The 12,754-nt window shown below is 42.0% G+C and overlaps 1 protein-coding gene and 1 pseudogene across 2 annotated transcripts in view; one reads left to right on the top strand and one right to left on the bottom strand.

The window, feature by feature from the left end:
• Nucleotides 1-300: 300 nt before the first annotated feature.
• On the bottom strand, nt 301-4,780 carry LOC103074347 (suppressor of cytokine signaling 6-like; annotated as a pseudogene).
• The window catches only part of OGT (O-linked N-acetylglucosamine (GlcNAc) transferase), a 37,177-nt gene continuing 29,201 nt past the window's right edge, over nt 4,779-12,754 (top strand). The window contains exons 1-3 of one of the 2 annotated variants that reach the window (XM_007461586.1): nt 4,779-5,013; nt 7,869-8,019; nt 8,884-9,127. In XM_007461586.1, the coding sequence (XP_007461648.1) occupies nt 4,977-5,013; nt 7,869-8,019; nt 8,884-9,127 (432 nt within the window). In that variant the 5' untranslated portion in view covers nt 4,779-4,976. Of the gene's footprint in view, nt 5,014-7,838; nt 8,020-8,883; nt 9,128-12,754 lie in introns of both variants that reach the window. The other variant, XM_007461585.1, reaches the window with a different exon arrangement.

The raw sequence follows: 12,754 nt of genomic DNA, 5'->3' as shown, positions 1-12,754 counted from the left end.
CCGTGGCATGTGGGATCTTCCCTGACCGGGGCACGAACCCGTGTACCCTGCATCGGCAGGCAGACTCTCAACCACTGCGCCACCAGGGAAGCCCAAGACTTTCCTTTTTAAAGAACCAAAAATAAACTCAAGACACGTTGGCAATACTGCCCCACCCCTAAACAAATTGATTACTCTTTTCACCTAAATCTTTAACAGTTATGGCAGCCAAAGATTTTGATAGTAATGAAAGTTTGTAAATTATATTTCAATCTCTTTTTCTGGAACCCAAAGTGCACGATGCAGGGTTCTCCTAATCTTTCAGTAATGCTTCTCCTGTCAATAATTCTTCATTTTGTTTGGCAAAGGCAGTTTTTGAAATAAGTCTATTCTGATATACTGACATATAACAAAATAGCACCTGCAGGAATCGTGATACTTGGTTGGTGAGTCTGACAGGGTAAATTGCATATCCAGGCAACCGAGACCTTGAATAACAAAAAGCTCCATTTCCAGAGTCCCTGGTTGAATGTTTAATTAGATCAGCAAATTGTCCATCCACATCTGGTTGTTCATAAAAGCAAAACCTAACACTTGAGTGCTCAATTCTAGTGTGAAGTGTTTACCGTGGAAGCGAAAGCTGGAGCTTAAAAGATAACAGTCATCAGAACTAGCCGGAGCAAGAAAAGAAACATCTGGCACATTTGCTAGATTTCCTTCTGTCTCCCAGCATGTGATTTGTCCCCAGCACTATCCTTATTTCACAAGTTTTCTCAGCTTCTCTGCAAAGCTTGTCACAACCATAAGACCACTACTTTCCACTGAGTCACAAACTCTTGGGCTTCCCTGGTGGCGCAGTGGCTGAGAATCCACCTGCCAATGCAGGGGACATGGGTTTGAGCCCTGGTCCAGGAAGATCCCACATGCCATGGAGCAACTAGGCCCATGTGCCACAACTACTGAGCCTGCGCTCTAGAGCTAGAGCCCATGAGCCACAACTACTGACCCATGAGCCACAACTGCTGAGGCCCATGTGCCTAGAGCCGGTGCTCCGCAACAAGAGAAGCCACTGCAATGAGAAGGCCGTGCACCACAACAAAGAGTAGCCCCTGCTCGCTGCAACTAGAGAAAGCCTGCATGCAGCAACGAAGACCCAATGCAGCCAAAAATAAATAAATTTTAAAAATGAATAAACTAAAAAAAAGAAAGAAACTCTTGCAACCACAGGAGCAGAGTCAGGATCAAAATTCAAATGATAGCACATATACTTTCAGACACATGGACATCTGTGCTGGTAAGTCCACCGACGTTCCTTTGGATTTGATTTTTCTGCATTGGAGGTGGCAGTGGTGAGTGTGGAGGGACATCATCATGACTCACTCTTGGGCTTTGCAGTGTGACACCTGAGGTGCCAATGAACAAGCCATACACAGACTTGTCCACAAAGATCTCTGGGACAACGACTAGGTCCTGGTTTTCGTTTTTGGAGAAAGAGTTCTCTCCCGCTTGAGAAGGAACTGCAGAAACTTCCATGGGAAAACTGTCCAGACAATAGGTGATGCTTCCAAAGCATACATCCCCCTCATTTCTAGGCACAGAATACCAAACGCAGTCTTGATGGGTAAGTCCAATAACTACAGGCACGTGTTCATTGTGGTGAAGACGCAAATCTCCATTCTGAGATTCTGAACTCTTTAATGAATTATTTTGTTCTCGGCACACAGTTTCAGGCTGAAGACTGTGAAAATCTTTTCAGACATCCTTACGTGTTGGATTTGGATTGGAAGAATGAACCAGGGCTTTGAATCTCACTTCCTCCATTTTGATACACTGCTCCTCAGAGTTTGTAGGTCAAGAGACTAAGGGGTAGGACTATAGTGATGATTGACGAGGAAAGTGGACCTTATTGGTCTCTTGAGCTCTCGCATCTTTAAAGACTATTGGTGCTGAGGAGAGGAAAACGTATCCTCATCTGGCAGAGCTCCCAGAGGGTGTGCTCCCCTTGCTTTTCTGCTTTTGTTCTGCAGAAAGCCGCCTTTTTAGTGTACCCATTAGGTTTTCACTCTTTGATCTATTTTGTTCTACCTTTTTCATCTTCCCTGTTGATATCACAGCTGGCCATGTCTTTACCATAGCAGCTACCAAATAAGGAATCATTTTTTCCAAACTCACTGGCTAGTGATGGTTGCTGTGCTACCATGAAATCAGTTTCTTTACTTTAATTCGAGCTCAAAGATTTCCGGAAGATTTTAAAACGAATTTTCTTCGTTATGAGTGGTTAGTTACTCCGGGGGGTGGGGGTCGACCTCTCTCTGGAATATTATCCCCAAACATCTGGAGAGCCTGTGGCGCTACATCTAGGTATTTTTCCAGCTTCACTGAACCTTTGGAGCCATTTTCCAGCGGCAACTGCGCGGCGGCGGCGGCGGCGGCGGCCAGAGCGTGTCTCCGGCTCCCTCGCCGAGCGCTGGCGCGACTGCTCTGAAGTGTGCGTTGTTTCAAGCCGCTAAATTGGTGGGCAATTTGCGAGACAGCAACAGAAAACGAATACACCATTAGCGGTATTATTACGGTGGCAAAGTTTGGGATTGCGGTGGAAGAAGCGGCTGGTTTATTTTAGGTGATTCTGAATTTACAATTGCCCACAAAAGGGAGAAAAACAAACAAACAGAAATCAGTGTGAAAGAGAACACACAAAAGCACCCCCATCAATGCCCAGGTCAGGCCTTCTTGGTCACCCTCCTCCAGCCTGAAGTGACTGTTCCCTCCTCAGATATTTATAGACAGTGATGTATTTTATCACCTTAATAATACTCTTCTGTTTTATGCTCTAGTGGCTTTTTGTGTCTACCTAACTGGGCTTCAATTTCCTTGAGGGCAAAGATCCTGTCTTGCTGATTTTTGTGTCTCCCACAGTGTTGTGTCTCCCACAGTGCCTTGCACTCTAGTAAATGTTACTTGATTGGCCAAAGAAGATGCATTTATCTGATAAGTCCTTCTAACTAAACCCTCCAGGTGCTACTGCTGGAAGGTACCTGGAGGGGGTTCTTGAGACTCCAACAGGAGTTTTTCCTTATTGAATCACTGTGAGCCCCACCACCCAGCTTTCCACAGCAGCGTCCTTTGACTCCTCTCAGGATAAGGAAACTTAGACCACAAGTATGGATGGGCCAAATAGCCTGCCTGGCTGGGAACATAATCTGGCATTTAACAAGAAGAAGAGTTTTACTTAATTAGCTAGCACCCACTAATCAGTAAGGCCTAAACATCTGCCAGTGGAATCTGAGAAGTCCGTTCTAAAAGTTGAAAAGCTGATTTTATTCACCACAGATGGAGCACTTCTGCCGGGGGAGGGGGGGAGCGGGGAGAAAAAGGTTTTACCAGTTAAATCAAATTAAGAGAAGAGGTTGGTGCCCAACTTCCAGGAGAGTTTGTGTAGTGAACTTCGTCTTTTTCACTGCATCTGACTCATAATTATGGATGTGATAGAAGAAATGATCAATATTACAAATTTCCTCTGTGCCCATATCCGTAATTAACAGTATGTGAGCTGTCTCAAAGAAATTGAAGCAAAATTTGAGGACTTAAAGGTGTGTGTGTGTGTAGGCAGTTGGCTAGGTAGCAGAAGCATTTTGAAGAAATTCACCGACTTGTTTTCTTAGATCAAGGACTTTTTTTTTTGGAAAAAAGAAGGCTCCGAGAGACACAACTTGTTGCCTCCATTGATTTATAATTTCTTGCTGATGTGGCAAGCTACCTTAAATCCTTCCTGGAACAAGAGATGAGATACAAATTAATACCAATGTGACAAAATGTCTGAACAGTGGACTTGAAACTGCAGGAGATCATAAAGAACTGATTTGTTCAATAAGTGGAGGCAATTTACTTTCAATCTCGACGTGTGGTTTAGGTAGATGGCAAATGAATCTATTTATCATTGTTGAGCTGCCTTGAGTTAAATATCACCGATTGTAACGTTCTGCAGAGCTACGTGGTGGAAATGAAGTCACAACTCAGAAGAGTCATGGATTTTGACAAATATGAATCGTCTTTAACATTTTTATGGCTGCTGCCTTTGGAGTGCAAACTCTCAGCATGTCCCCGAGTTATGAAGCATTTGCCATAATACTGTGGGCAAAACTATCCTGAACACCAAAAGGATTTGGAAATTTCGGGCTATATGGCCCAAATCTGAGATGCTTGGGTTCACTTGGCCCTGTGAAACTCTCAATCTTTTTCATCAAAGTGTTTAAATCAATGGCTGGAATCAGAATTAAGACGTGTTCTCATTGGAACCCTCTCTGCCATCGTTTTGAATTCCAGCCTTTGAAATATAACCATTTAAATTTACTTGCTCAGAATTGATTCATCAACCTTGTAACTATCCCTTTTTGTACGAATAAAGTCGATGAAACTTTTGTAGATGCCTTTGGTATTTCTATTAAAATCTACGTTCTTGGCTAGGTAGTGGACTATACTTTACCACTCTGCCAAAAATGTAGCCATCATGTGTATGTTTCTTTTTCATCTTCCGCTTCGCTAGTAGAAAACTTGGACAGTCCTGCCCCAGACAGTGCCCTAGCCGCGAGTCGGGTTGACAGGGTTGCTCGCATGCGCTCTCGACACAAATCGTGTTTGTCGCAATGGGCCCTGTGCGGAAGGCTACATAGGAAAGAGTGACTTTGATTATAGTCATTTTGATCACATAAGTGGTTACCGCGCTACTTCCGCGCTGGTACTTGATTGTAACAGAAAGTAGTTCCGGTCCGTGTTGTCTCGGCCGAGGAGCCGTCGCCGCCATTTCAAGACCGTGAGAGGTAGATGGCCAACCAGAGTTCCTAAGGCTCGGTGCCTGTAACTGTTGCCGCCGCTTAAGCCTGCCAAAGCAGTGGTACAGCTGCTGCCCTCGTATTTGCTACCTCTAGAAACATTCTTGCCAGTAGTGGCGGCAGCGGGACTCAATTACCCCCTTTTCGCACTCCCTCCAGAAGCTCCAGATGGCGTCTTCCGTGGGCAACGTGGCCGACAGCACAGGTACCGGTGTCTGTTCTACCTTGGCAGACGCCCCCTTGGGGTCTCGCGCCGTCCTTTGCCTCTCATCACTCCCTTCCCTCTAGCCATCCCCATTACATCAGTGGCATCGCTGAGCTTTTCGTCGTCTACCGGCATCCGATCGGGGTTTCTGCTGTCGTCCGTTCCTTAAATATTTCCTCTCGCTTGCTTGTTTTTTGCTTCCTTTCTTGCTGTGTAATCCTGTGCATTTTCCAGCCTTCTACTCTCTCGGGACGCTTCTTCCACACGTGCGCGCTTAGGATGTCTTGGAATGGACTGCATTGGAATCCCTGCCCTTCTCGCTGCCTTTCACTTGCCTTCGCCGCCGTATTCTCTCCTAATTCAGCTCACCGCCCCCTCCTCTTCCCCCTCCACGTCCTCCTCCACCCTGCTCCCCTTAGCCCGATTTGGCGGTCCTCTGTCAATCGAGGGCGCGGGTGCCGTTCCGAGGTAATCGTATCCTCACTTTGTATCACCCCAAGGACGGGCACAAGCTCCTGGGTGTGCTTCGAGTAACCTCGACGAGAGGATTTTGAAGCAGCACCCCCCGGGCAGCGCCTTTCTGCTGTGTCTTCGGTTGAGTGGCCCCGGTTTCGATTGGAAATTTCCAGGGGTTCCTTTTGCCATCGCTCAATTCCACCCGCTGCCCCCAGCCTGGATTTCCCACCCTGTCCTCCTCCCTCCCCTCCCGCAGGGAGCCACACCCTTTCCTTCGCGAGGTTGCCAGCCCTGCGGTCCACTTCCTACCCTTGGGGAGAAACCACCCTGGTGCTGGGGCTTTGGCGTTGACCATCCTGCCCGCCAGTTTCTCGCTTTGTGTTACTTTCTCCCTGTATTCCTCCGCCGCCGCCTCTGGGTCTTTCATCCCCATTCTTTAGCCCGGTATCTCTTTATTCATAGGGGGTGTATTTTTTTTAAGTTTTCATCCCTGCTTGAAGAGTTTGTAAAGCAACTGGAGTGTAGCTGCACAAGTGCAAGGCGGTTGCCCTTTTAGACAATTAGTCGAGAGTATTTGGTACTAAAAATAAGGAAACAACCAAATTATAGGAGTGTCCTTCAGCTGCCTTTCCATATTGAGGCTATTTGGGGCGGGAGGGAGGGGGGATTGGGCTGCGGTTCTAAGGTTTCCCACGAGGTTATTTTTTTGTTGATTTCTCAGTTGAGATGTGTCAAGGGTTTTATTGTTTTTGAACATTTGTGCACTAAGAAGTGAATCTTCAATTGTCTTATCCATGATTGTAGGTAGTGGGATTAGTTATTAGTCAGTGTTCCCTTCCCTCTCAGGGATTTTTAAAGATTTAAGATTCTGTCCTAGATTCTCCTGTACTAGCTTGCCCTTTTCTACGTGTTATTTTATTTGAGGAAGTTGTCATTTCGAGCGTTAAAATAGCGGGCAGCCTTGAAAAGTTAATAATGTCTTAAAATAAGGAGCTAGGAAGTTCTAGAGGCTTGTCTAAAATGTGATTTTCTAGTTTCGCTCATAGATATAACCGCCCCCAGAGTTGGGTGCAGGTCTCTCTGCTCTTATGTTAGTGGTCAGCTAGCTGTGCATTCTGTTAGGAAATTTACTTTGCGTTCCCGTGAATACAGTTCGCTTGCCAGCTCTAATGATTGAGGGTCTAGGCTCAAATTTGAGCTTGTCACTCTGACCTTGGTGGAATTTAAGTAATTTGTACAAGGTTTCCCACGCTATCTAGTTAAAGTGGTGTGGTCAAATTCCCAGTAATGTATTATTAAGTAAGTATTTACAATTGATACTTAGGTAGCTTGTTGTTGTTTTCCGTCTCTGGGCTTTAGATGTATACCCTTTATGTATCTGAACGAAGTCACTTACACACAGCAAAGTGCTTTCATTTGTTATTCTGTTACGCTTTATCGAATGGTTTTATATTTTAGTGTTTTCCCATTTTAAAAAATCATTGCAGTTGTAGGTAACTGCTTGGTTTACACAGGGTTGTTTGCAGTGTCTTAATCCTTTAGTCCGTATCCGAGGTCTTTGGAATATGCTAGTGTTAAACCAGCGTGGGTGGGATTTAGCTAATTTGGTCTCAGTGTGAGTTTGGGATGGTAGAGGAGCAATGTAATCTTGGGTCTTTATTTAAAATGTTTGATGATCCCTTTAAATATTTTGGCTCTTGACAGATGAATTCATCTTGTTTACCAGCTGTTTTAAAAATAGCACCTTGACTTTTAGTTTTGTTTCCCGTATGCTTGTTTCTAGTGTTGCCCTTAAAGTAATTAGAAAACTAAGTTGTGAAATATACAAAAACAATATAATTGAGTTCACTATGCATATGGTGCCCCCAACCCAGGTTAAGAGATAGATTGTCATCAGTACCCCACCCCCCACAGATCCAACCTAAAACACGGGACAAAGTATTAAATTTCCCAGTAGGTTATTCTGACATTAAATCTATGTGACCTTGCAAATCACATGTTTTATATTTTGTTTTTCTGTGTTAACTAAGGTATGAGGAATAATGTTTTGTAAATCTTTAGATGCTACTTCTGATTTGTAATTTAAAGATACACAAAGTATTTTTTGTCATTATGTAATCTCCTTTGGAAGTAAATATTTCTGTCTGGTCTGGGAAAGAAAGTTAATGGGCGAATTCTAAAGATGCCAATTCTGCACTTGATATTAACTTGGGGGTATCAGTAACGTGCAGAACACTCTAGTGCTTTACATAGTTTCAAGCATTTTCATCTTTAAGTTTAATATACCATATTTTTACATTTTTTTGTTTGCATTTCTAACTTTTTGTTTCCCCCCCCCCCTTCCCTCAAATGTTTTGATGATTCTCCAGAACCAACGAAACGTATGCTTTCCTTCCAAGGGTTAGCTGAGTTGGCACATCGAGAATATCAGGCAGGAGATTTTGAGGCAGCTGAGAGACACTGCATGCAGCTCTGGAGACAAGAGCCAGACAATACTGGTGTACTTTTATTACTTTCATCTATACACTTCCAGTGTCGAAGGCTGGACAGGTAGGAGATGTGGGGGTGATGCTGGTGATTGCTGCCTCTGGGTGCTAAGCTTGAAAAATGATACTTAAATATTTGAACTTGAAATTTTTCCAGTACTGGGTTTCACCTGGAGCCACCAACGCACATCTGCTCTCTTGCCCACTTGTGACATGCCCAGCTGCCAGTTTTTCTTCCCTCCTTTTGTGGTGGTGGTTATATTATCAGTATGACTAGGGACCTTTTCTAGTTTTTTCCACCTACGTCTGCTGCTTTTTTAAAACTCTGTTCAGGTAATTATTCTTAGTATACATCTGAGCATCCACTTTCACCTTTGTAAGATTTGTCAGCTTGAGGGACAGAAATGCTCAGAGGTGATGGTGTATATGCTGTGGTAGGAGGTGCATATGTGGTTCAAGTTGCAGATGCCATCAAGTCATTATGATGTGCTACTTTTAGCTAATCAATTGAATTAATCAAAAGGGAAGAATCTGTGTTCTTATCCTTTTAATTGTCATTTTGGCTTATTTAGACATTTAAAGGTGTACGTCATTGAATCTTTTCAAGAAATGGAAAATGAGACTCACGCACATAGCATTTTTATTCTTGATCTTAACGATCATGGTTTACAATGAGGCAGTTTGGTAATAAGACTAGTTAAGAATTTTGTCTCATAAGAAAAAAGAGTGTTCCAATTTGAAATCTGGAATGCTTCCACTTCTGAAAAACTTTGATTTCCAAAATTTTCCTACTATGCACTAGTTAAAAGATAATGTATTATTATATAATGAGCAATACACAGGATCTTCAGAAACTGAGTTGCATATGGGCCATACCTTCTTTCTGTAACATGCATACCCATGCGTGAATACTTTTCCCCTTTTCCAGATCTGCCCACTTTAGTACTCTGGCAATTAAACAGAACCCTCTTCTGGCAGAAGCCTATTCGAATTTGGGGAATGTGTACAAGGAAAGAGGGCAGTTACAGGAAGCAATTGAGCATTACCGGCATGCATTGCGTCTCAAACCAGATTTCATCGATGGTTATATTAACCTGGCAGCCGCTTTGGTAGCAGCAGGCGACATGGAAGGGGCAGTACAAGCTTACGTCTCTGCTCTTCAGTACAATCCTGTGAGTATAATTTTAATGGTTATTATTTTCCCTTCACAAAAGCCTAGAAACAGTTTGATACTTTAGACACAAATAGGTTTTTGCATGGAAAAAAGTCAAGAGTTTGGAAATGTTTTGTCTACTTAAAATGGTGAAATTGCTTTGACTCAGGTCTGTGTTATATTTAAAAAAAATTTAGCAAGTTATTTGAGAGCATAAAAATTATCCTTATTGCAAGAAACTCTACATCTATCTTTATAATGCCTGTAAAAGTACAGAACACATGATATTGTTTCTTTGGGCTCTTGATTAAATTTGGATAACTTCTGCTATAACATGTTTGCAACGGTTAATTGATTTTCAAGGAATAGTGGAAGAAGGGCCTTAATCTGTAATATAGAATAGTTAAGATGTCAATATATGGATCCGTGACATGAAAACTAGGCTGCAAATTTTTTTCCTCAATATTCTATTCTCTTTTCTTTCTACATAATTAGAAGTGGTAGAATAGAGGTGATAGTATGCACACCAGGCTTTTGATTAGTTCTAAAAAATTTTTTTGTCTAAATTGCAGATGTTTTCCGGGGAACAAGTGAGGCCCAGTTGGCAGACATTAAGTTCACAATGTGTTAGGGTTTCTGAAAGGTACACAGAAAAAGTAAGACTTGCCCTTAGAACTTTTGATGTAGTTAGGGAAATAAGATAGACATAACAGGAAAGTGATAAAAGGGAGATTATAGGAATCCAGAAAAAATTTAAGAATATGTTTCTGAGCTATGTCGTCAACATTTAGCTTTGCACCAGCCCTTGAAGTGGTTAATAATTAACTATTATAGCTACCATTTATTGAAAGTCTACTATGTGCTCAGACATTGTGCCAATCAGACGTTGGTCTTTCTTAATGCTCACAGTGATCCTTCAAAGTAGATGGTATCTGTTCCAATTTTACCACTTAAAAACAGACTCAGGGGTTATGTTAACTTTCTTGGGATCAAACACCTAGTAATGGTGAAGTGGATGTTAAAACCTGAGTCTGAATATCTTGAAAGCAAACATTGTAGAGAGAAGAAATAAAGGAAGCCCTTTTTATCTGGGTACCCAGAGGGCATCCACCCCTCAAGGCAGCCCTTGAGCACCATTTGAAAACCATTCTGCTGTCCCTTATCCTTATTTTACAGGTGAGAAACTGAAGCTTAATATAGTAGTTTATGCAAAGATCTGAAATCACTTTTTATCATATCTGTTAACAGTTGTTTTTTCCATTAATTTTGATTGTTAAATTTTAAATTTTATTTATTGCTTTTTGTATGGATACAGTGAAAAGTCTCCCAGCTAACCTTCTTGGAGGTAGCTGATGAAACTAATTTCTTATGTATCCTTTTGGAGATACTCAATGCATATATTTGTAAATTTGAGTGACTTTGTAATTTTTATTGCAGTACCATCTAGCTAGTTACAGAAAGTTTTAGGGAACCCTGTATGTGCTGCCACTGGGGCTTGGACCTTGTTCTTGCCAAGGCTCAGGGCTCACTTGTGTACCTAATTGTCACAGTAAATTCTTTCCCTTTATTAATTAAGGTTGGTTCCATCCTTCACTTGTTGATTGCGTATACATTCACTTGTGCCCTCTTACACAGCCGTGGGCCCAAACATCTTGGAACTCTGATCCCCTTTGCTCAGGTTTCCAGTTGCCTACATGTATCGCAGAGCAGTCATTGCTGCTGACAGTATACCAAACTGTAGGAGTATGATGAGAAGGGAAAGCTAAAGTGGGAGACAGAACCATGCTTTTCAATATCTAACCTGTTAACAGGAAGCTTATCATTGTGCCCTACCAAAGAAGTAAGATAATATTAAAATAAATCATGGGACTACCCCTTGAAGGCATTGAACAGCTGTGCATTCCCATCTGGTTCTGTTTCTTCTAGTGGAAGGTGCTGCTGTATTTCTCTGTCTTTACCAGTAAGAATGAGAAAGGGACTGTGCCTACTGCCTTGATTTCACCTAAATATACCGTAATGATCATGTTTTAATTCATTTCAGGGTATCTAGTCTTAACTAGATTTAAGCTTACTGTCAAATGCCTGTGTCAGTTCAGTACTGACAGAATCTTGAGTCTGTTCCTAGATTGTGCTCTTGTTGGCAGTGCATTGCTGGCCTGAATCACAGATGTAGTTGGCATTCTATGAAAAATAGTTAAAGAAACTCAGGTTAGTTTGGTTTTGCAGTAGTGAAAAAGTAAAATGTTAAGGTGGTAGTCTTGGCAACCTGTTTTCAGTAGTGTTTGTCTTTTTAAGTTAATGGTATGTCAGTTTGCAAGTTATTCTGTGACTTGATTATAGAAATTACTTTTAAGAAGTAGAGCTGTTTCATATTTTTACATTCTGAATTGGCTTCTGTAATATTGGGTGATTTAATAATTTCACTAAAATATTAGTCCATTGTATTTGAAGGTGCTGTTGCAGCTGGTAATCTTTCACATGATAACTCACTAGAGTTGCCCATGCTTGGCAATCCCCTTTATGAATTATGTATAAAATGTTCTTTGTAAGATGGCTATAATACTGAGTTGCTCTAAGGAACTCTGTTCCTGAGTCTATAGGTTTTTGAACCATTGCTTCTGTTTTGATTGTGGATGCATAGCACTGAGAGCTACTGGCATCCTGACCATCACGTGTTACTGTCATGTTATTTGTTACTGTTAACGAGTCTCAGTCATACAGCTAAACTGTAGAAAACCTTATACAGTCATCCCTAGGTATCTGTGGGGGATTGGTTCTAGGACCCCCCACGGATACCAAAATCTGTGGGTGCTCAAGCCCCTTATAAACAGTGGTGTAGTACAGTTGGCCCTCAGAGTCCACAGTTTCTGCATTTGCAGATGCAGAGGGTCAACTGTATTTCTGTCCCTCTCTGCTCTGCTTTTTGTAAGTTTGCTGTGCAAATGTCACATTTAAATATTTGAGTGCTTATTGTGTGTACAGTGCTTTGTTAGGAATTGGGGAGATGTGTTGTGGGGGGGAGTTGTGGATTATAATATGAGACAGAACCTGACCCATAAAGGAAAAAAGGTGTAAGCTCCTCAGATGATTATTCTTAGGGAGTATTAATCAGAAGATTTTCTCGAGTGGATGCTTATAACCTAAGCATTCTGTAGGAAGGTAAATAGCAAGTAGACTTCCTTGGCTGAAGTGGTGAGTCAAGTAGTAACAAGAAGTGAGTGTAGTAGAGGAGAGTCAATTGGAAGATTGAGAAAGAATAGAGGCTGAGGAGTTTGAATTTAATTTGAGAGGCAATTGAGAACTACTGTAGGCTTTAATCAACCTGATTTTATTTCGTGTGTGTATATAGCTGTTGTGGGTAGGGGTGGGGGGACTCTAGGAGGAAAGACGGGAAATAAATGCTATCTCAGGAAGGGTTGTTATACAGCAGATTCTTACTCATTTCCATCTCCTTACCTTTATTCATACTATTTTCCCTTGTCTGCAACGTCCGCCTCCTTTGTCTGTTAAAACCGTGCTCATCCTTTAAGGCCCGGCTTAAAATTTCTTCTTTGAGTTCATTTATTTACCACTATGTGGCTATTTAGTATGTATGTGTTTTGTCTTTCCACATAGGTTGTAAGCCCTTTGAAGATGAGGATTCTAT

The sequence above is a fragment of the Lipotes vexillifer genome, unplaced genomic scaffold (assembly GCF_000442215.2).
Source record: "Lipotes vexillifer unplaced genomic scaffold, Lipotes_vexillifer_v1.1 scaffold1696, whole genome shotgun sequence".
Lineage (NCBI taxonomy): Eukaryota > Metazoa > Chordata > Mammalia > Artiodactyla > Lipotidae > Lipotes > Lipotes vexillifer.
This window is presented reverse-complemented; position numbering and strand designations above follow the sequence as displayed.